This window comes from Haliotis cracherodii, unplaced genomic scaffold (assembly GCF_022045235.1).
Source record: "Haliotis cracherodii isolate W230 unplaced genomic scaffold, xgHalCrac1.p SCAF_7, whole genome shotgun sequence".
Lineage (NCBI taxonomy): Eukaryota > Metazoa > Mollusca > Gastropoda > Lepetellida > Haliotidae > Haliotis > Haliotis cracherodii.
This window is the reverse complement of record NW_027266330.1, coordinates 43,678,464-43,700,202: the sequence shown is the minus strand read 5'-3', so window position 1 is coordinate 43,700,202 and position 21,739 is coordinate 43,678,464. Positions and strand designations below refer to the sequence as shown.

Below are 21,739 nucleotides of genomic sequence, written 5' to 3'. Positions count from 1 at the left end.
AACTCAACCTCTACCCTCGGTTCGGCACTCTATTGGAGTTGAGATCAATCAAGACACAAAGAGTCAGTTCAATCAATCACTGTTTAATTTTGAACAACAAGAACCACAACCAGATACATAGGAAATACAAAAAGACAATGGAGGAGGGAGTGCTTTACATGTCCCTACAACAACAACGCGTAAACATTTCCTCTTCCATCTTCAAGCTCTTCTATCTTCAAGCTCTTCGAGTGAAGATGGGGTCACCATAAGATGTGATCCTCCATCACACTGTCCCAAACAGGTCCCAAACATGTGAGAGGTCCATCAGTTAAACAAGGACAGTCTATTGCCTCCCTGAAACAGACATGGCACATCACTTGACCACTGTTGCACCTTATGTATCTTAACATGTTGTTGTGTCGGCAGGCGCTACATTCACGTTGTAGGGGACTGAGTTGAGCTTCTCCATAAGGATCCTGGTCAACGTTGTCATCATTATCATCGTTGCAAACCATGGGCATACCTGAGGAGAAGACATCTCCCGGTGATGCTGGTGACCAAGAAGCATCAAGCTGGGTGGGTGTGTCCAGATCCATGGAAGGGAGAGTTGCCAGCTTGAGCGCTTCATGATCATCACTGTCACCGGTCGTCATCATCACAGGTGCATTCGGTGAAAAGGCTGGCTCCCGAGGGGTTTGTTCCCACCACTGTTCTAGCATGGACTGGACTGAACTGACATCTGGGGTCCTGTCAATCCTGTCAATCCAACAAGAAAAGAATCATATGAATAGTCATATTCATCATCAACATCAACATCGACATCATCATCATCATCACATCAGGAATGACTGAGACAAAGAATAGCATGGTACTTACAGCTGTTCTTGATGAGAGATCTTCAGAGACAATTTCTTCCGTGGTCATCTTTTTGCAGGTGTTGCAGGTTTAAAAAAGGATGTCCCTTTCGTTTCGGAGTCTGCTGCGGCTGTTGTTGCTGTAGTGGTGGTGACCGGCGCTGTTGTGAGGGTGGTGATGGTGTTGGCAGCTGCTGCTGTGGTGGTAACTGCTGCTGTGGTTGTTGTTGATGCTGCTGCTGCTGGTTTGCTTGTTTTTTTCTTCAGGGTCTTCTTTATCGTCTTCTTCGGTGCTACTTTCTTGGGTTCAGTCAGTTTCCTCATCTTTGAACGTATCTTGGCGTACGCATCGTCGGCCTTTATCTTTGCACACAACATGTCGTACACTTCACCCCACAGTTCAGCAGTTATGTCATCGTTCTCATCTCCACTGCTTCCTTTACCACCCATGTCGCTCCATGTCTTGGAATTCCACCGTTTCATCATGATGTTGTCCGGATTTTCTGTTCGTTGTTTCTTTCCAAGTCTTCACGGATGCGTGTCAACACTTGATGGTACTCTCTCCAAACACGTGTTTCTTCCAGATAAAACGCCAACAACCAACACAACATGAGGAACATAAATCAGAGGGATGATGTTGTTGCTTGGTCCGTTCAGTGAAAAGTGTTGACCGGTGAGCGTTGGTCGTATTAAAAGGCACTTATGTACTGCTTTCTGATTGGTCCGTTCCGGTGCCTGGTCTGAGTCTCAACAATTTTTTCCAAACTGGGCCGACCCTTGTGTTTCTTTTCTTGTAACGTGAGAGAGAAAGCACAACCTCGTTTTGACCAATCCAAGCCCACCATGTTCCGAGCACGGTCTCTGATTGGTCAGATTTCGATCTGGTTTTTCTGTAGGTGTCCATGTCAATTCAGTTTCGATCCGTTGTGACACCCCCAAAGTGACCTAGTTGTCTCTGTACCCAAAGGGGAGCATGTCTACAGGCAGCCCTGTGGTTTCGTCGTAGACGAGACGTCGCTTGTCGTACATGCTATGATAGTCTTTTCGGGTGGGTCGGGTCACAAGAGCGTTTTCATGCAGAGGTCCTTTACGAATGATTTGATGAGGGTAATCCAAACTGATTTTCTCCCCCTCTTTACCAGGCCGTTGTCCCAGTATCAGTCCTTTCATGGTGTCAAAGTTGAGATGGTGTTGGTTTCTGTAATTCAAAGTGAACCCTCGCACTTTGCAGGTCATGCACGTTCCATCAGGTCTGCGGGTTCATTTACTCATAGCCATAGTTTTTGGGGCCTCCTGACACAAACGTCTTGATGGTGTTTCCGTCCAGTTCATCTGTAAACTCACCCAACGTAAGGCCCAGCTCTGGATTCGCGTCATGCGGTCGATGAATGTAAATGACGCTGTCTGTGTCAAAGTACACCACGGCAAGAGTCTCGTACAGCTTGAGACGTGCTTGGGCAGTGATCCAAGCAGCAATGGCGACATTAAATTGAGAATGAGGGGTTTGGAATTCTTTCTTGTGGGTATAGGTCACTTCCACCATGTGTTCATTGACAACGGTAACATCCTTGATGGTATTGCGTTCATCCCTCCACAATGTAAAGTACTGTACAGGATCATTCATATAGATGTTCTGACTGTAGTCTAACCGTTGTCCAAACTTGCCCCAGAGCGAATTCAGTTGCATCTTGGCAATCGTGCGATGTCCTGGGTTTTTTTCAATGCGGTCCTTGTCCAACCCAAAGCCTTCTTTGTCGTAGATCTCCTGGATGTAAGCGTCGTGATCCGTACATCCCTCAGGGGATCCGCTGGCTTCGAGCTTCTCCTTGAAATGTCGATCGATATAAGTGTCAAAGAGTCCTACTTGCTGGGTGTCGGGGTCATGCTGTGCAAAGGTGTCAAAATGCCAAACGTCGTAGATCTGAAGTACCTGGTAGTCATACTTCTTCATGGCTTCATGGAGCTCTACAGTGGCGTACGTACCCACCCATGACCTCTCTTCGTCAGTGTGCTTGCAGGGGGAGTCTGACCGGGTATAGGCACACATACGGCACAAAGGACAGAGCAGTTTGCCACCCAATCTGTAAGGCAGTAGCGGATGGTAGAGTCGTTTCGGGGGTAGGACACGACATTGGATCAGGCCTTTCAGTTCAAACAACGTGTCCACAGGGGGTTGATGGAGAAGGGTCGGGTGTCCTGTGGGAAATGCTCCGCTCTTACAAATGTAAGGATAAAGGGAACAAATATCGATGTACTTGATGGTTTCACCTTCTTGGGCTTCGTAGCATAATCGCGTGGCATTGGTGCGTCCTCCTTAGGAGGCATCGCGAGGGTTGAGCGGCTCAGGGACGTGGCTACAGTGGGGCCCCTGCAAGAAAGCACGCAGAGCGGAGTCCTCCTGTTGCATTTTTGTAAACTCGTGCTCCCACAGGCTGACGATCCGTTTCACCTCTGGGTGTTGATTCAAGAGACTCAGGCGGTAACGGGTGTCGGTATAACGTGCTCCCAACGACGTGCCCAGGACGGGATGAGGTTCTCCACGTTGGGTCTTGTGACATGCCTGACACCCATGCCAGAAACAGCCCAGGAATTCGTAGATGGTGCCTGTCGCTGGATCATAGCCATCCACACTGTACTGATGTTGGCCCTCTCCACACGTGAACTCTTTTTCACCTCCATCAGATAATTGAGCCAGTGCATACAGGCCTGGGAATAGTTTCTCCTGGGTTGGTAGCCTTGAGGTGGAAGAATGGCAATGATATTGGGTTTCAGGTCGTGTTTTCGGAAGGATTTCATGGTGAACGCAGCAGCTGTCATCACTTCTACAAAGGGATCCATGCAAACTGAGTTGATGGCGTTCTGTCGGAAGTCAGCGCATCCTCGTCTCAAAATGTCCCCATCGCTCTGGCAGTAGGCTAAAAGTTCTCCTTGCAAGTCAAACAAGGCTCCTTCTTGCACTTTTGGGTATGCCACTTGAGGAAGACTGTGCGTTCTGCGGGAGACATGCCATCGGGATCATACATGACGGCTGGTGGATAGGGACCTCTGTAGGTCTGGTTGGCTTCGGTATTGAAAAAGTGCGGAAAGTACCCTTTCTTCAGTTCTTTCAGCCCAAAGCTCTTTGGAAATGCTTTCAGTGGGTAAGGTATTAAACACAAGCATCCCAGGGTCACCTGTAAAATTTGTTGACCATTTCGAATCTTGGTGGGGAGTTTCACCAGAAGGGGGTACAGACCCTTCAGGATCAAGTGTAAATCATAGGATCGTGCATTATGTGCCATCACATAAATGCGGTCCTCCTTCTGGACTGTTGTGGTGGTTGTGGTGTTCTTGTTCTTTGTCTTCTTTGTCTTCTCCTCCAACGGGGTTGGCGCGTCCACTTCTACGACATCTTCCCCCTCCACCTCTTCCGCCTCCTCCTGCTGGGGTGATGAATGTCGTTGACGTTTTGAAGAGTGCTTTCTTGAGGGAGTTCCATCCCGTTTTCATTTCCCCAGGTGTGCTGTTGTCCCCTTGCGTGTGCTGCCCTCCTCTTCCTCTTGGTTCTTCTTCTTGGGTTTTTCAGCTTGCGTGATCAACCACACACACACATCATGTTGCGTCGTGGGGCCTCGAAACAAGATCTCATGGTTCGGACCATACCCTTCTTCTCTCCATGGACAGTGTTCACACAAGTCCTTGCCCACTTCACTGATGCACCGTTCACATCCTAACTGCACCACGCACAAATTTGGAATGTGTTCCCCCGTGTCTTGCATGCGTTCAAAATCATAGAAGACATATTGGACGTTGTCTCGTATGTGATGTTGTTCCTCTTCCCCCTCCTCCTCCTCTTCCTCCCCCTCTTCATCCTCGTTTTCTTCACGGAGAGGCGTCATGTAACAGCGATGGTCTGGGGTCATGGGTTCTCGACACACCAAGCAGGGATGTTCTTCATCTGAGCACTCGTAGTGAACCATGGGGGTCTCCAAGACGTGGACCAGCTGAAAACAGGTCGGACACCTGTGAATCGATTGACAGGCACTGGGTTTTCCCTCTGACGGTGACTGAAGATGTTAGGTGTAACACTGTTGATTTGGGAACCAACGTTGACATGTCAAGCAAGGGATCCCGTGCTCTTCCTTTGGTCCGCAATAGCTAGAGTGGAGGCAGCGGTGGCAGAGGTATTGCTTGGTGCAGGGATGTTTTTCGGCATGGTCGTAACGTTGGTCGAAGCGTTCGCAGTAATGGATAGACGCATAAAAAGCTGGCATGGAAGTGATCACATCGTCGTACTGATCATGATGGTATAAATGCAGTACGGTGGCATTAGGTGGAGCCTCATCACATTTGTACAACAGTCTCTGGTCCACCTCTTGACTGTAGACTTTCAGTTGATAATTCAGGTGGGCCAAGGCGCGTCCCACGCATGCTAGGTCGTCCAGGCAGGCCAAGGCGTCGAAACAAGTCCCGTGCTCGTATGCCTTGAACGTCGACTCGATCTGTTCTCGTCAGTCTCATTCGCTGGTTGGTCCATTCTTGGGTCAGAGGGTGGGGCTTCTGGGCATAATGCTGTGCCACCACCAGGGCCCGTGCCAAACAGGATTGATCTTCGTTCTTGATCTGTACAATACCCTTTTTGCGTGTTAAAAAGTCCAATCACGTTTTTCAGTCGGGGACCACCACTGCCCGATCCTAGCCTGTCGGGATCTGCTACGTGTACTAAAGTCACAACCATGGTGGCATCGATGCTCAGGTTTATGTTGGACTTTTGGACTTTTTCCACGGCATGCAAAATATTTAGACCATGGAGATCTTCAAAGCGACGAAAGGGAATCCATATGGGAGTGTTCAAAGCGGGATGATCAATACCTAGACCAATACGATCTCCCTTCTGGCCTGACATCTGTTGATAAAAGTCAACAATCACTCTGTCAAATAAAGCCGGCAGTTCCATGGGAACGCGGTCCGGTGGTACGGTGTCCAAGTAGTCTGGGTTGAAAGTCAAACGATACGTATGGTTAGCAGTTCTTAACCGTCTGGAGCGTGTGGTATGTTTCCTCTCCAAACGATAGGGCATACTTTGGTTGCTCGTCATGATAGCGATGCGTGTCTGATGAACGTCTGTACTATAACATGTCGGCCAATCAGAAGACAGCACCGACCAATCAGAAGACAGCACCCGAGCCGAGTTGTGCTTTCTCTCCCATGGTAAAATCCATTTCCTATGGAAAAGAAACACAAGGGTCGGGTCGTTTTAGAAAACCGAGGTGCAGGCCAGGCACCGGAAAGGACCAATCAGTGCGTTGCATTTTGGACCAACCAGGAAGCAATGATTTTCGATCCGGTTCTTCTCCTATAAAACAAGAGAACAACCACTTGAGTGGGTCATTGTCACTTGTGATAAAAAAAGAAATCATCATCATCATCGCATCAAGAATAGCTGAGACAAAGACATGTGACGGAGACGTGGTGACGAATAGTGCAAATATATATAAATATATATATATAAAGACACGTAGTACACCACGTTTGCATGGAGACACGAGTCAAACATCACCTGTGCATGAAAACACGTGTAACAGTACGTCCGTAGACCTACGCGAGTGTCAACACCTGTAAAATTAAATACTAATAATTTGAAGACACACACATGACACTACGTTTGCATGAAGACACAGGTGAAACACTACGTATGTCTATCGATCTTTCTCTATCCATCTAAATACTAAATAAATGTTTTTAGTCACACACACACACATGACACCACGTTTTGCATAAAGACACGCGTGAAACACCACGTGTGCCTGGCAACATCACGTACATCACGTAGGCATGACATAATAATTCTATGGATCAACGTCAACGTCTGTTTGAAGACACACACACATGACATCACGATTTGCATGGGTGGGGTGGGGGTGGGGGGTGTGTGTGTGTGTGTTTGACACAACATACATCACGTAGGCATTCCCACATCACGTTCATACCTACCTATGACGGTACACCTTTAGCATTCAGACGACCGTCTACCTAAAAAATAACAAGGCTACCCAAGAAAAAAAACCGGATCGAAATCTGACCAATCAGAAGCCTGGCTTGTCGACCAATCAGAGGCCACGCTCTGACCATGGTGGGTTCTCATTGGTCGAACCGGTGTTGTGCTTTCTCTCCCATGGTAAAATCCATTTCCTATGGAAAAGAAACACAGGGGTCGGTCCGTTTTGGAAAACCGAGGTGCAGGCCAGGCACCGGAATGAAGCAATCGGAGCTGCTGCCTGGCGAACCAATCAGGAAGCAGGGTATCAGTGCCTCTCCTATAAAACAAGAGAACAACCATTTGAGTGGATCAGTGTCACTTGTAAAAAAGAAAGAAAATAATCATCATCAGCAGCAGCAGCATGGAAAATAAATCAGAAAACTGGGATTTGGAGATCATTTCAGTGACACACCCTTTGCCACTAAGCAAAGGGTACCACTCGGAGAAATAAGCAGTAGCATTGCAATCGCTACCTCCATGGCAATGCGGCAGGTCCCAAGGGTGCATGCCAGTATATGCCCTTGGCACAAGGGCACGGGATGGCACTTTCCAGTGCATCTATTGCAACACTGTCCTGAAGGACACCTACGTGAGGCGTTTAACGCGCACCAGTAAGTGTCCTGTCAGGAGACAGTTGTCAAGCCACCCGTGCCTTTGCACCACTGCGTGTACATGTATGTAAAGAAGTGATCTTCCTCAAAACGGCCCTTTTCAGGGCCACCCATCTCTCCCGAAAGAACGCTTTCATCCTTTGCTTTGACGACCCTCAAACCCAAACAAAGAACCCGCCTCCTCCCTCCCTCCCTCCCTCCCGCCCTTCACCACCACGTCTATTTTTAGAACAACAAAAGAACAACAATGTCGATCTAGATCATCTTTTACGACCGCTACTCTGGGTTCCCCCCCCCCCCTCCCCTGAAACGGATGCGACGCCCTCTTGGAGGTGCGCGCGCCACCAGAAACGGATGTGGCGCCCTCTTGGATGCGCGCACCACCGAAACGGATTTGCCGCCATCTTGGATGCGCACGCCACCGGAAACGGATGTGCCGCCATCTTGAATGCGCACGCATGACCCACTATGCCATGCGCAGGTCACGTGACGTCACAGAGGTCACGTGACCCTCTCCACCAATCAGAAGCCAGGAGCGGTTCCAGACCGATGCCCACAACTACTAACTATGACATTTAGAAAGGGTTGATGTTTCAATATCATGGGGTGGGGTCATTCCTAGTCTGTTGCAGGTGATGTTGCCTTACCGAGTTTCTTTTCCATATAGTTTGTATGAACAAACCATAGTATTTTTTATGACAAGTGCCAATGCTACTGTGATAACATATATTCCAGTTACCCCTTTTGTTGATTTCCTATTTGTAACCCTTGCATAACCTTATCCTATCTCACTCTTTGCGTTTAATATGAGCGACAAATTAACTGTATTATTACACCACGATCACAATATACGCTTGCAAAACAAATCATTATGAACACTGCAGGTCATTCTACTAATGAGCTATGCAAACTATACTTGACTTATTGCAACTAACCCCTGTGATAAATCAGCAACACCGGCAGCTTGTCAATAAGGCATCATTGTGGGGGGTGGGGGGGGTGGGGGGGTGGGTGGGGGGGGGGGGGGGGGGGTGGGGGGGGGGGTGGGGATGAAACTCTATTGGCAGATAGTTACAGGCCGCCCGAACAACGGAGAGTGATATTGATCAGTGATCAAACAAGGCCAATACGCACTTGTAGCCGTATAATTTACAGACAATGGCCTGTTTATGATTTCAGGTAGTTCTTTCACTGTTGACAGCCTTGTATCACGGCAACAAATGACCAGTTCAGCTCCCTTTCATAACGCCAATGTATTGTGTGACGTCTGTAGCATTAATACCGTGACGTAGCTTATATATATATATACTGAACAACAAAAGTTCCTGTGACATTGAATAAGATTTAATGCAAAGTTATGTTTTTTACCAAATCTGAATCAATTTCGGTTTGCAACAGATAAAAGACTCCTGTAAGTGTTCATTGAATAAGATTTAATGCAAAGTTATGTTTTTTACCAAATCTGAATCAATTTCGGTTTGCAACAGATAAAAGACTCCTGTAAGTGTTCAAACGGTTTAATTTGCCATACTGACTTCAGAAACTGTGATTTCATAAAAAAAAAAAACATCAACGTGCCAAAATGTGAATTTACAAATCAATAGCGTGTGTGTCCACCTGCAAGCAACACATCTTCGTCTCACGGAATGGACCAGGCGTCGCACAAAGTCCTGTAGGATATCTGTCCATATCTGCTGGAGCATGTTTCGAAGTTCCTGGAGTGTCTGTGGAACACGTGGTTGACGTCGAAGGCGCCGATCCATCTCATCCAACATGTGCTCGATTGGTGAGAGATAAGGGGAGCGAGCCGACCATGGGATGACATTCACGTCGTTTTGTTGCAGAGAATCCTGATCAAGTCGAGCAATATGAGGCCGGGCGTTGTCATGTTGAGTGAGTGAGTGAGTGAGTATGGTTTTAGAAATATTCCAGCAATATCACGGCGAGGACACCAGAAATGGGCTTCACACATTGTACCCATGTCGAGAATCGAACCCGGGTCTTCGGCGTGACGAGCGAACGCTTTAACCACTAGGCGACCCGACCGCCCCTTGTCATGTTGAAAGGTAATACCTGGGCCATGACGACTCAAAAACGGTAGAACAACAGGGCCGATCATCTCGTCTCGCTGCCGCTGTCCACTGAGATTTCCCTCTACCACTATCAAACGCGTCCTCTGTCTGCCGCCCCCGAACCGATCTTCTTCCATGACACAATGTTGACGTAACGTTCACCTCGACGTCGGTACACTCGAATCCGTCCATCGCTTTGGCTGAGGTGAAAACGAGACTCAGTAATAGAACTTGTCCCCACTGCATGGCCGTCCAGCGTAGATGCTGTCTGCACCACTGTAGACGTGCTTGACTGTGGTTTCCTGTCAAAATGGGACGTCTGGCGGGTCTCCTGGCGACAATCCCTGCACATCTGAGGCGACGACGTACGGTTCGTAAAGATAAGGCCAGGGATGCTTCTCGCAGTCACTGTTGCTGGCTGGAATCAATTTCGTAGGTTTGTTGTTCGAATTCAGTTGTCTTATCGATTATTGGTTACGCGTGGCTTGCCACTCCAAGGATGGTCTCTGACTGCATTCGTCTATTGCCAACGTTGCCATAAACACCAAATGGTGTTTCTGTGGACGTTAAATAGTCTTGCAACATCACGTTGACTCAATTTTTTTCAATAGGCGTGGCATTTCCTAATGTTGAATATAGCTTAATTTTGTTGTTTTTCTGAGTGGTTGTTGTCAGCACGATGCTAAACAATGCATATGGAATCCCGTTAACGCATACATTTTTATACCCATTCTTGGGTTGTGAAATGCATGGGGCTTGCATAAAAGTCAACTTTTGCATGGAATGCATGCTTTTCTGTAGCAGTTGCGTTTTTGTGACTTGATTCCATACATGTACTACAATATTGAAAACGAAACTTTACTTGTTTGAAAAATACACTAGAATATTGGTGTCACAGGAACTTTTGTTGTTGAGTATATATAAATATCACCTAAGGATGTCTTGGGATGTTTCGATGCATTCGCCTATATGTCTTATAAACTAAACATACTTTCTGGCTTTTCTAGGAACCAAATTTCAATTGATAGTACGTCTTTTCCAAAGATAAAGAATAAGAAAGCTGACTCTATGTGTGCAATATGAACCTTATTTGACATTAGCGGGATTTTACAAATTAAACTGACTTGTCAACTGTCTGACAAAAGGGGGCACGGGTGGCCCAGATGTCTAAGGCGCCGCGATTCCCTGTGTCCCTTGGACACGCCAGAAACCTATGATTGTGGGTTCGAATCCCCCGATTATGTTTCTAGGTTTGTCAGCATCATACCCGTCGTCATGGGTTTCACCGAAGTGGTAAACGTCTGAGACTCGTATCACTTCGGGCATCCCTCCCACATTAAACTGACACGCCGTGATATAACTGGAATACTGTTAAAAGCGGCGTTAAACCCAACTCACTCACTCACTCTGACTAAAGGTCGACAGGATTAACGGAAGTTCAGCTGGTAAAACTCGAATTCACAGAGACTTTTGGCAAATACTTTTGTGTGCCGACTAGCAGAGTTTCTGTAACCACGAAGAGAGTCAGGACAAGCAGGTATCATAGGCACTTTGGCGGGACACTGGTTCCAGCAGGGATGTTATACATGTCTTTTATATACCTTGAGTAAAGAAACTGAAATATATCTATCAAAATGTTCACAGTGTAGTCAATACAAATCAGACAACAGGAGCTTGATTATCATTACCATTGCCAACAGCACAGCGTCATGAATGGGTTAGCTGCCCATAATTAAATGGTCGGTTGGCCACTGAAGCATGGCATTGTGTACGAGATGCGGGATACTGAAGGCTGACCATACGATTACAACCCTGGTCGTCATTTGTTTAGAGCTTCACTATGCCTGGATTGTTTAACCATGCATGACAGTTTCTCCATGGCTCAGTGTCATCCGTGTAGTCACTGACCAGTATAATCTGTTTGGGAGAGACTTTCAATGGGCATAGGGGTGTTCGGGTTGGGACAACCTGAGGTAGTGTTACAATATTGAGATTAGTAGCAGTGACTTTCTTTGAATACTTAGTAACGGGATAAGATTAATTGAAGGGTTTTTTAATTTGAAAATGGAAGTTAACTAAGTAGTTAGAAATACAGATATTAATATCAGATAATAGATTCAAACACATTTTGACATTTATTTTCAGTTAAGAACTGTAATTAAATTAAGTAAATAAATACGCGAAGTATAGTTGGAGTATGGACGGACATAGCCAAGATTTGGGTGGAGTTTTGAGTTTTGCAAGTGTAGCGCACTTGTTTTGAATATATAAGCAGTTGATACAATTCCCAACAAAGGGAATGACAAGCGAATCCTGGTTTTCGTCACATGATCTAACCTTGAACACTTCTGTGATGCAGTCATTATATATGCCGATGGAACATTTTATCCGTCACCAGGTTTCTTTTGTTTTCCTGTCGTATACTGTATCCACAGATAAATAAATAATGCATTCAAATATAAATGTCTTTCTCTGCACCTTTGTTAACACTAAAATGGTTTGATGAACATGCCTACCTTGTGTAACCAGCAAAGTTTCTCATCTCTGATTATAACTGGGTTGTCTAATTGCTACTGTTTACCTGCTTTTAAAGTTAGACGAAACAGATTGATACCGACCTTACATGTGCCGCAAATGCGGTTAGGGCAGTCTGACCGTGATTCACACTGTAAGAGAGCTTTTAAAGATTAATATAAAGAATATCTCAAGAACATTAACAGATCTTTATGAATATGGCCGAGAACCCCCTTCAACAAAGTAATCTTAGCGTCATATCCATACTTCAACATTTGCATAGCTTTATATAGTTGTATTGCTGAAACCAGTTTGTGGAAAGAAGCAAAGGGTTACCATTTACAATATCGAACGTGTCCAAAAAGCTGCAGATATAGACGAAATATGAATCGAATTGCCACACAAAGCTCCTTGAAATGCTCATCGGGACGACCAAGTACTGGACAAACAGCGACCAACACGTATCTGGAACCCTTTTCGGCGGTATTCCAGGGCGTGGTCGTCTTATAACAAACGAAGTTAGTAATATAGAGAATGTGAACTACATACGTCTGCTAAAAGGTCTTTAGTTGTGCATACTGGACACATAGCATCCACATTTCTCTCTTCTGAGCATATCTTAGATTTGTTCATATTAGTCACGGATACAGTAATGCTGGATCGGCAGTACCGTGTGATATTCTATTCCATATTTGATAGCTTTACGTAAAAATGAAAACCCGAATAGATAGAAAAACATACTCTTTTCTTGAGAAGGATTATGCTTCCTCATTATTGGCCCATCATCATAAGTTAGATACCTGGTGGTGATAATGTGTTCAAGCTGGTACAGTTTGATTTGAATACTTTGGACACTCATTTTTTAACCCGAGTCGCCAAAGTGCATGCGTGGAGGCACAGGGAGGTCATAAAATATATAACTGTCTATTTGTCTGACAATTGTTTCATTTACTTGAATTCTTCAAATCCATACAGCACTAAAATATGTATTTCACAACTAACGTACTGAGACTGCTCGAGCTGTTTGTCTTTATGGTCTAAACAGCTCAATTGAAAATATGAACATCGACAAATGTAAATAAAAGGTAATGCCAGTATATATCATTCTGTTTTTACAAAGAGGTGAGTCTATGGAAACGTTTTCATCATCTATGTTGATTTACTTTAATCTCAATCAGCTTCACGCTCAATCAGTGAAAACTAAGTGACAAATTCGTTTCACACTTTTGATGTTCGTTTTACTGTGAAAGAACTGCTGCATTGCGTGTAAACACAATAGACTGATTGGAATCGGTAGAAATTGATTCCTATAAAGGTTAATATCAATTGACAACGTCGGTCATAACTAGGCAACGGCCCATGACATCGACCGTGATCAATACAATGTTAAAATCTCTGCCAATGACACTTGATTTATTTTGCCGATCCTAGTTAGGAGTGTTATGGCGAACTGTCAACAGTTACAATTGCGGCCGTTCTTGCTGCCTAGCTACAAAACAACCCAAAAAATAAAACCACACGGTTTTTTTATTTCTTCACGATATTGACACATGCTTCATGATGTTGCCATTTTTCATAATATTGACACCATTTTCATGATATTGTCACATTCTTCATCATATTGACACATTCTTCATGATGTTGCCATTTTTCATGATATTGACATATCCTGGCGGTAAAGCGTACGCTCTACGCTCGTCATCCCGAATGCCTGGATTCGATTCGACCCATGTGTACAAGGTGTGAAGACCACTTCTGGTGCACCTCTGCTGATATTGCTGGAATATTGCTGAAGTAGCGTAACCCAACTCGCTCAATTTTCGGCATATACAATGTACAAATCAAATAGATATAGAAACGGTCACATAAACAACCACATGCATATCATAATCATAACCATATAGTGATATTGCTTTTATTAGAGGTGATAACGATGGTAGTTAATAAAACGAAGTACAACCAAGAGCAGCATGGCTGATCGGGTTTTGTCTTGGCTCCTCAATAACTTAAATCGTGACAAATAGCACCGTCATCAATGACATAATTAACATAGTAACATTCAGTCATATTTTGTGGCCAATATAATAAAATTAAACATACTTGCAGCATATAAGCTTAGTTTCGAAGTGCTTTCTTATTTTCTGATCTAAATTTAATTGATATCATTATTAGCGTGAAATGGGGAAATAAGCCAGAATATAACAAAACGTGGTGTAAAACTACTACCACGCCAGTAATGATAGTATAAGTGGAGGAACTTGATGGTATTGGGAACATGCTTAACAGAATAAACCTGCATCATGATCAGAAACTCAGCATTTATTTGAGTCAATCGCCAAAACGCAGCGTTCGTAATGAGACCAATATAAACTTATCGAACTCACCACAAAGCATACGTAGAGCGAAGTGGGTTTAGACCGGTCGAGCACGTTCACAGGGGCGGACATGGAGAAACACAGTACTTACTCCCTGCTCGTTGTTTTGATTCTGACAAGGATGGGAGTGATAGTGGGTAAGTCATGTCAACTGGAAAACCTAAGACTCATTCTCTATCAATTTGCTGAAGTATAAAAAAATGGTATAGAAGCTATATACTAGTATTTAGCACTTACTACTCTCAATACAAGTATATTTGCCATGGATTCATTCTGCTAACATTCCAATCACATTATTATTTATTTCATTTAACCAGAAAGGCGAAGGGCAATACTGACCTTTCATGTGACGAAATGAAGATAAGTACTGAGCCTACCGTTTGGTAGTCATATGCCACGCTCGTCCTTTTCTCGGCTGTGGAAGTATGAACATAAAGTATTTAGAAGGACAGTTTTAGGCCTTCACTGAATCTTTTTTGATATCGGTACCATAGCTTTGACGTCATACTTGGTAACAATGTTCATCTGGTGTTGGATCTAAACTGTCAGTCCAACACTCAGTCGGTTTCTCCTTACCAGCCCTGACAGTGCCAGTGGAAATACTTCAAATGATTATTGACTAGCTGACATATGTACTTTCCCTCTATCGTACTTGTATCGAGGGATTGCTACTTTTTCTCAGGGTAGGTCGTGGGTGTATGTTTCTTGCAAAACTATAAATAAAACTATGAAGGCGTCACCAGAAGCTGTACGGGTTTTCTGGGAGAGGTGCATGTTACCATACCCCTTTCACAAAACATTAATGGTCTTGTTCTATTCTGTCAGTAAGCTTTTTTTTATCACAAACACTTAGGTGGAACAGTTGAAAACTTAACGTATACACGATCAATCAATCGTTGGACAGAAACCTGAAGGGAATGCTCTAAAATTGTTACAAATCGGGTTTTTTCACCGATAAATTTTAAAACTTTGCTAGAAAGGTAAGGGTGTGATGATTGATACGGATGCACATTCGATGACACTAGAATTATTGACTATTCCTCAATCACTGTCAAGCAAAATCGATCGGAAGTCATATCATCATAAGTGTACTGGGCACGTCTAATCACGAATAAAGTGAAGTGGAATGTTTATCTATATCACTTTTAATAATTACAAATTGGAACATTGATCCTAACACTATCCTTGGGAGAATTATGATTTAAACTGGAAAATCAGTGAAAAATAGTAAAACCACAGCATCAAATTTTCAAAGATAACAATAATAATAATCCAGGCCAACAAACCCGATCTTTGATAAATCGAATGAAATCATTTATATCATTGAATTTTCTGTGCCTTTTGACACTAATGTGTTTGACAAGATTCAGGAAAAACATGGCAAAATATGCGGACCTTGCTTTCGAAATGTCACGCTTGCATCCCAAGTATCTCGTTGTCCGAATCCCCATTGTTCTTGGTGCCTTAGGTTCGGTACCTCCCAATTTGTTGACTGACAATGGGAGAGAACCCGGGTTTGATGCAAGGAATACATCCCTTCTGACAATCTGGGTAATGTAGACGGCTGCAGTGTTTGGCAGTCTTCACATTCTCCGAAAGGTTCTTGGGGGTTCGACTAGGCATCGCTTCCTGTGAGAAGTCCCAGTCGCTGTCTGGGCTGCGTGTGGAGGGGGCAAGGGTCCTGAGCTGATGAGCCTAAGCAGCCTGACTGTGCCAGGATCACCCAAACCCTCTTTGCTGCATTTTTTATTTTAATCTATCTGCTGCTGCTGCTGCTGTTCCCACACATACACCCTATCCAGAAGGTTGTATGCTAGAATACTGTATTATCTATAATAATAATAATAATAATAATAATGATAATGATACTTCTACTGCTACTACTGCTAGTACTACTACTACTACTACTACTTATCCAGAAGGTTGTATGCTAGAAAACTGTACGAAATATACACACGTGTTGTGTTAAAGGCTAAATAGAAGGCCATTGTATGATTCCGACTATACCACGAACACGTGTCTATTAATCAATCTCAAAATGTAATGATACCAGGTGTTCGCGAAATAGTTAGCGTACCCTGCCCCACCGGTGGCACCCGTCACAAACACATGCAAAAACAAGTCAGTTCACCTCAGAAAACACAGGAACATATAACGTACAAGTCGAAATAAGGAATTGCATCGGACATCACTTTGGTCTCTGATACGTCAAACATATCAACCACAAAACTTTTTGAAAGATTTATAGAAACCCGTGAATATTGTAATACCTGATTAAACAAATTTTGCGTCAGAGTCGAATTACGTTCTTTTAAATATTCGTAGAAAGTGCATGCTTAATTGCACTTGTGAAATGAACACACCAACAGCTGTAGTTGCTTAGTCATAAAGGGAAAGTTGGCTACTAGAAAGTTAATCTTTATGCATAGATCTAGATATGAAACAGATGGGACGGCTTTACAGATCTCTTTCATTCGTAGTTCAGATGTGTAAATCAGTCGAAGGGAACTGGCTATTTGGCCATTATTGAACGATATCAGATCATCGATATATCTGAAGCTCCAGATAGACTTCTTGACCAAAGTTTGGTTTTGATTTTGCTAATCCGGGAAGAAATACCAACTTGTATGCTCAAAGAAACAGTTCAGCAAGGAAATCTTTTTAATCCCAGCTCCTAAAATGGTCATGTGAATATGCACACGAAATGGCACAACACACTGACAGCTTACTGTCTTCACTCTGTCTTTTTTACTTGCAGCGGACGAACTGCGGAATACCGTCCTCAGACGAAAAAATCCCGGCTTCAATTACGAATTCGACATTCGAAATGATGTTATTAGAAAACGCCATCTGCTCCAGACAGAGATAGTCTCTTCGACGACAATTGCATCTCCCCAGGACAAAGACCTCTTGACGAAAATCAATGAATTTTATGCGGATAAGAACAATATGGCGATGTTCTGTGTTCTGCCTGTTATGATAATAATATACGGCGGTTGCAGCGCCATATATTGTGCTGCCAAGTGCAGACGATACATCCGTAAGAGACATGTACGCTTATCTGGCCACGACGATAAAGCACGCCTCACCAATAAGGATCAAAACGATGTGTCCAACAGCGAGTTTATCAGTATTCCTCCTCGTGGAACAGATTCTCCAAGGACATTCATCTCTCCTGGTGCTCCTATGGGACCTCGTCCTCTACCCTGGTATACTCCTACAGACCCAATGGTTCCATCACCTGTACCACCAAGGTTGTCAAGGGGTCAAATTCCCCGTCAAAGTAACCATAGCGACGAAAGACAAAGGGATTACAAAGATATTCTGCACATCAAACAGCCGATGTATGGGACTAATGGGCACGAACATGAGCCACAAGCACATATCTGTCATATGTATAGAATGACCTCCCCTGAACACGCCGCCGATATTAGCGGACGGGACAGTGTCATGTCATACAAGGATGAACTCTTAGCCAGGTTTGATGCTTTGTCTACATTTACCATGGCTAAGAAAGCTGCAAATATACTTAGAACAGGAAGCAACAGTACAAAGAAAGAGCCTGATCTCTTCAATGGTAGACCAAAACAGAAGATGATATTCATTGCTGAATAAAATCCCTTCTGAAATTATGTTTTATTACCATGGATCTGGTAACATAACTTCAACTATCATACAAACTTCAGTTTAGAAATGCGATTTATAACATTTTATCTATGCTTGATGTAAATAGGGACGAGTAAAGGAGGGTTGGTGCGACCGTTTGCGTTACGTTGGCTCTGGAGAAACGGTTGCTTGTGGCAGTGTAGCAATATTATGATTCTAAACAAAGCCTCTTACTAAACGTGCGACGCGTGGGCGGGTATTATCCTTCTGCAACGAGATGTGACGTCCCTGCATTTGCACACAGAGCTGTCCGAATGATACCTGGACCCATCTGTGAACTTCTGTCTTGTCTTCTAAAACTCATATGCTGTCTACTCCGAGCTAGGCGTGCCTGGCGGTGACGTCTAAGCAGAATGGAGCGTATCGGTGGACATGGAGCTGGATGTTGTGGTTCCTCGAGCGGTTGTGTACGGTTCTACCACTCATTGGTCTCAACCAAGAATTGTCCGAGCTGTAAATGTGGCAGTTTGGTACCGATTCTGTAGATGCCCAATCCGAATATGGTTGTCTTGTTGACGTGACGACACACGTGGACGACCGGCCAGTCGCAAGTTATAAGTGTTGCCCTGCTGTTGTGCCATTCTTGTTTGCAGCATACACACGGCGCGTAGACATTGATTTTCAGCAAGCCGTGTCATTGCGTAAGCGTTATTTACGGTTAAACAAAAGTGTATTTACGAGCTCCTGATACCTAAGCAATCATTATCTGCTGTTCACTTTCAAAAAACATATTTGTTAGTTTCATGCTGCCAATAAACACCTGACATCCAAATTGTGAGCCGTGCCTGAACATGCACGTACAAATTGTGAGCCGTGCCTGAACATTGCACGTACACATTGTGAGCCGTGCCTGAACATGCACGTACAAATTGTTAGCAATGACCTTATAGTCGAGATGTCTTAATAAATATGTACTGATTAAAATATAATAAATTTAATTTTATTGAACTTTATATGAAGCACGGTTACTTTTTTCCCGTTAGTATATACTTTTTTGTACTCCTACCCATCTCTACATTTGGTCGTTTGTGCTGTTAAGTATTTATTAACATGAGAGATGTGACATTATGAATATGTAATGTTGTACTACCACCTATTATACTTCTCAAAATTCTGAATATGGCGGAGTCTATCACGGAACCAAACGAGTGACAGATAAAGTTAATGTTTATGTGAATTTCGGGTATAACGGTCGCATGGGGTTAGTCATGTTCGATGTTAAGTGAATTTCTTTCAGGTTATGGTGGATTATTAATAACAAACAACAGTTCTTGACATAAGAGACTTTTTTCAATATATTGTTGTGGAAATGGTATTTGAGATAACAGAGTCTATCGCGTTAATTGTAATGGTGGAGATCACAGATAACTTGTATTTCATACGACGGGTGTTCATTAAAGATTTCCCCTGACCCACTTCCGATGGACCTAGTGGAATGAAACTTGGCATAGGTATTAGTCTTTCTCCACATAGGAACCACCAAGAGTTACACACTTCTCCCATCGTTTTATGCAACTACGGAGACCTCGCTTGTAAAAGCCCTCATTTTGCGTCTCAAACCAGGACTTGACTTCAGAAATCAGTGTTTCATCATCTGTGAAACGTTTTCCCGTCAAAAATGACTTCATGGTTGGAAAGAGGTGGAAGTCAGATGGTGCAAGGTAAGGAGAGTAAGGAGGATGTGGAAGGATTTCATGGCCACAGGACTCCGCTTCTGTCTAGGCAACATGAGAGTTGTGTACTGGAGCATTGTCTTGCAGGAGACGGACAACCTTCGTCAGCATGCCACGCCTCTTAAGCTTGATAGCGTCCCGCAATTTCCGCAGCCGTGAAGCATAATAAGCTCCTGTAATTGTGGTACCCTTTGCCAAGAAATCAATCATCACTACTCCGTGCTGGTCCCAAAACACCGTCAGCATGACCTTGCCTGCAGAGGGTTGGACACGTGCCTTCTTTGGGGGTGGTGACTCCACATGCTTCCATTGCATCGACTGAACTTTAGTCTCAGGATCATAGTGATGGACCCATGTTTCATCCTGTGTGATAAGTCTGTCAAAAAAGTTTGTCTGGTTTTTTGGGCACATGTCCAAAAGATCCTTTGAGCAATTGACTCGTTCCTGCTTTTGGAAAGGTGTGTGCAGCCTGGGAATCCATCGTTCAGACACCTTATGCATGTTCAAATTGTCATGGATGATTTTTTTCCACAGACCCTACACTGATCTTGACATCTTGTGCTAACTGGCGAACAGTTATACGTCGGTCTGCACTTGATGGATAGTGTCCTCATCAATGGCTGAATGGGGGCGACCAGGAATGGCAGCTGTTTCCACAGATGTCTGACCACACTTGAACTGGCGATGCCAGTGTTTAACAACGTCATATGATGGGGCATCTTCCCCATAAGTTGCTTTCATTTCATCGAAAGTTTCTTTTGGTGTGCGACCTTTCAAATATAAAATCCTAATCACTGCTCGGTATTCTACTGGCTCCATCGTCACACCCTACTCGATCATAACACCTGTAAAAGTGGTAAGATTAATAGTTCGGTGCTGCAAATTCAGACATAGCCCATAGATACATGTATCATTACACATGTGAAATTTCAACCAAATATGATAACAGTAAGTGGTTTAGGGTAAATCTTTAATGAACACCCCTCGTAACATCATGTCCACATTGAGTTATAATTAAGTACCTACTACACCATGATATTACATTTCAAGAAATCCTTTAAACCATTCCCAACCAGCCATGCCACAATGCAACAATAATAAATTTAATACACATTAGTTTCTCTTGCTCATAGAATGTCGGATGTTTAACTTGGAAATCATTTTAAAGCCGCGTATGTAACATGAGGTTGGATTATTTGAAATGCATTTGCGAATTATTGTATACAATGTGTATACAATGTGATCAAATAAACGCATATTCATCATTACGCGTTGTGTGGTTCAAAGGTATTTATCATACCTCCATGTCAGAATGATGAGGTCTGATCGGTCCACGTGATCTTGATAAAATACTCTGTATCCCGCCTTGGACGGAAATAATTTCACAGCGGGTTAATAAATCCCTTATACTCCGCCACGAGCAAGTACAATGTACAAACGTCAAAAAAAACCATTTACCCATATATTAACAATGATGACTGCCCGATTAGAATGTCGAACAAGTCCATTTTACGAACAGGTTGGCTAAGTTTGTTATTTTCTGCATATTCTCACAATCCTCATCAAACAGCTGCAAGTCTGCTTTTTGAAGTTAAAAAATTGTTTGCTGGGTTTTTGCATCTTAAAGAAGGAAGAAGCTGTTTCCACTAGACAACGGAGGCAGTCTTCTATACTTCAGAGTATCATCAGCAGTAGTATAGGTAATGATGGTTCTGGCTCACTTCCACTGGAGCGGGATTCATATACCTATACTGCTACTACAGGTAGCATTTTTTATGTGTAAATGACTATGCGATTCAACGATAGTCATAAGATTAAGCTCCAGCTCACCACCACCTGGAGTCTATGATATAAATTTTTATAGGTAATGGGGGTTCTGGCTCACTTCCACTGGAGCGGGATTCATATACCTATACTGCTACTACAGGTAGCATTTTTTATGTGTAAATGACTATGCGATTCAACGATAGTCA

The 21,739-nt window shown here is 43.7% G+C and overlaps 2 protein-coding genes and 1 pseudogene across 2 annotated transcripts; 1 reads left to right on the top strand and 2 right to left on the bottom strand.

The window, feature by feature from the left end:
• Positions 1-242: 242 nt before the first annotated feature.
• Positions 243-1,286, bottom strand: LOC139448906 (uncharacterized; annotated as a pseudogene).
• An 814-nt stretch (positions 1,287-2,100) lies between these two features.
• LOC139448905 (uncharacterized) lies at positions 2,101-4,795 on the bottom strand. The gene is made up of 5 exons (XM_071230424.1): positions 4,340-4,795; positions 3,927-4,258; positions 3,397-3,828; positions 3,092-3,204; positions 2,101-2,861 (listed from the first exon to the last, which is right to left on the bottom strand). Exons 1-5 carry the CDS (start codon positions 4,793-4,795, stop codon positions 2,101-2,103), a joined length of 2,094 nt encoding a protein of 697 aa, XP_071086525.1.
• Positions 4,796-14,461: 9,666 nt separating this feature from the next.
• Positions 14,462-21,031, top strand: LOC139447524 (uncharacterized). Its single transcript, XM_071228930.1, has 2 exons — positions 14,462-14,564; positions 17,186-21,031. Exons 1-2 carry the CDS (start codon positions 14,498-14,500, stop codon positions 18,040-18,042), a joined length of 924 nt encoding a protein of 307 aa, XP_071085031.1. The 5' UTR covers positions 14,462-14,497; the 3' UTR covers positions 18,043-21,031.
• Positions 21,032-21,739: the final 708 nt, after the last annotated feature.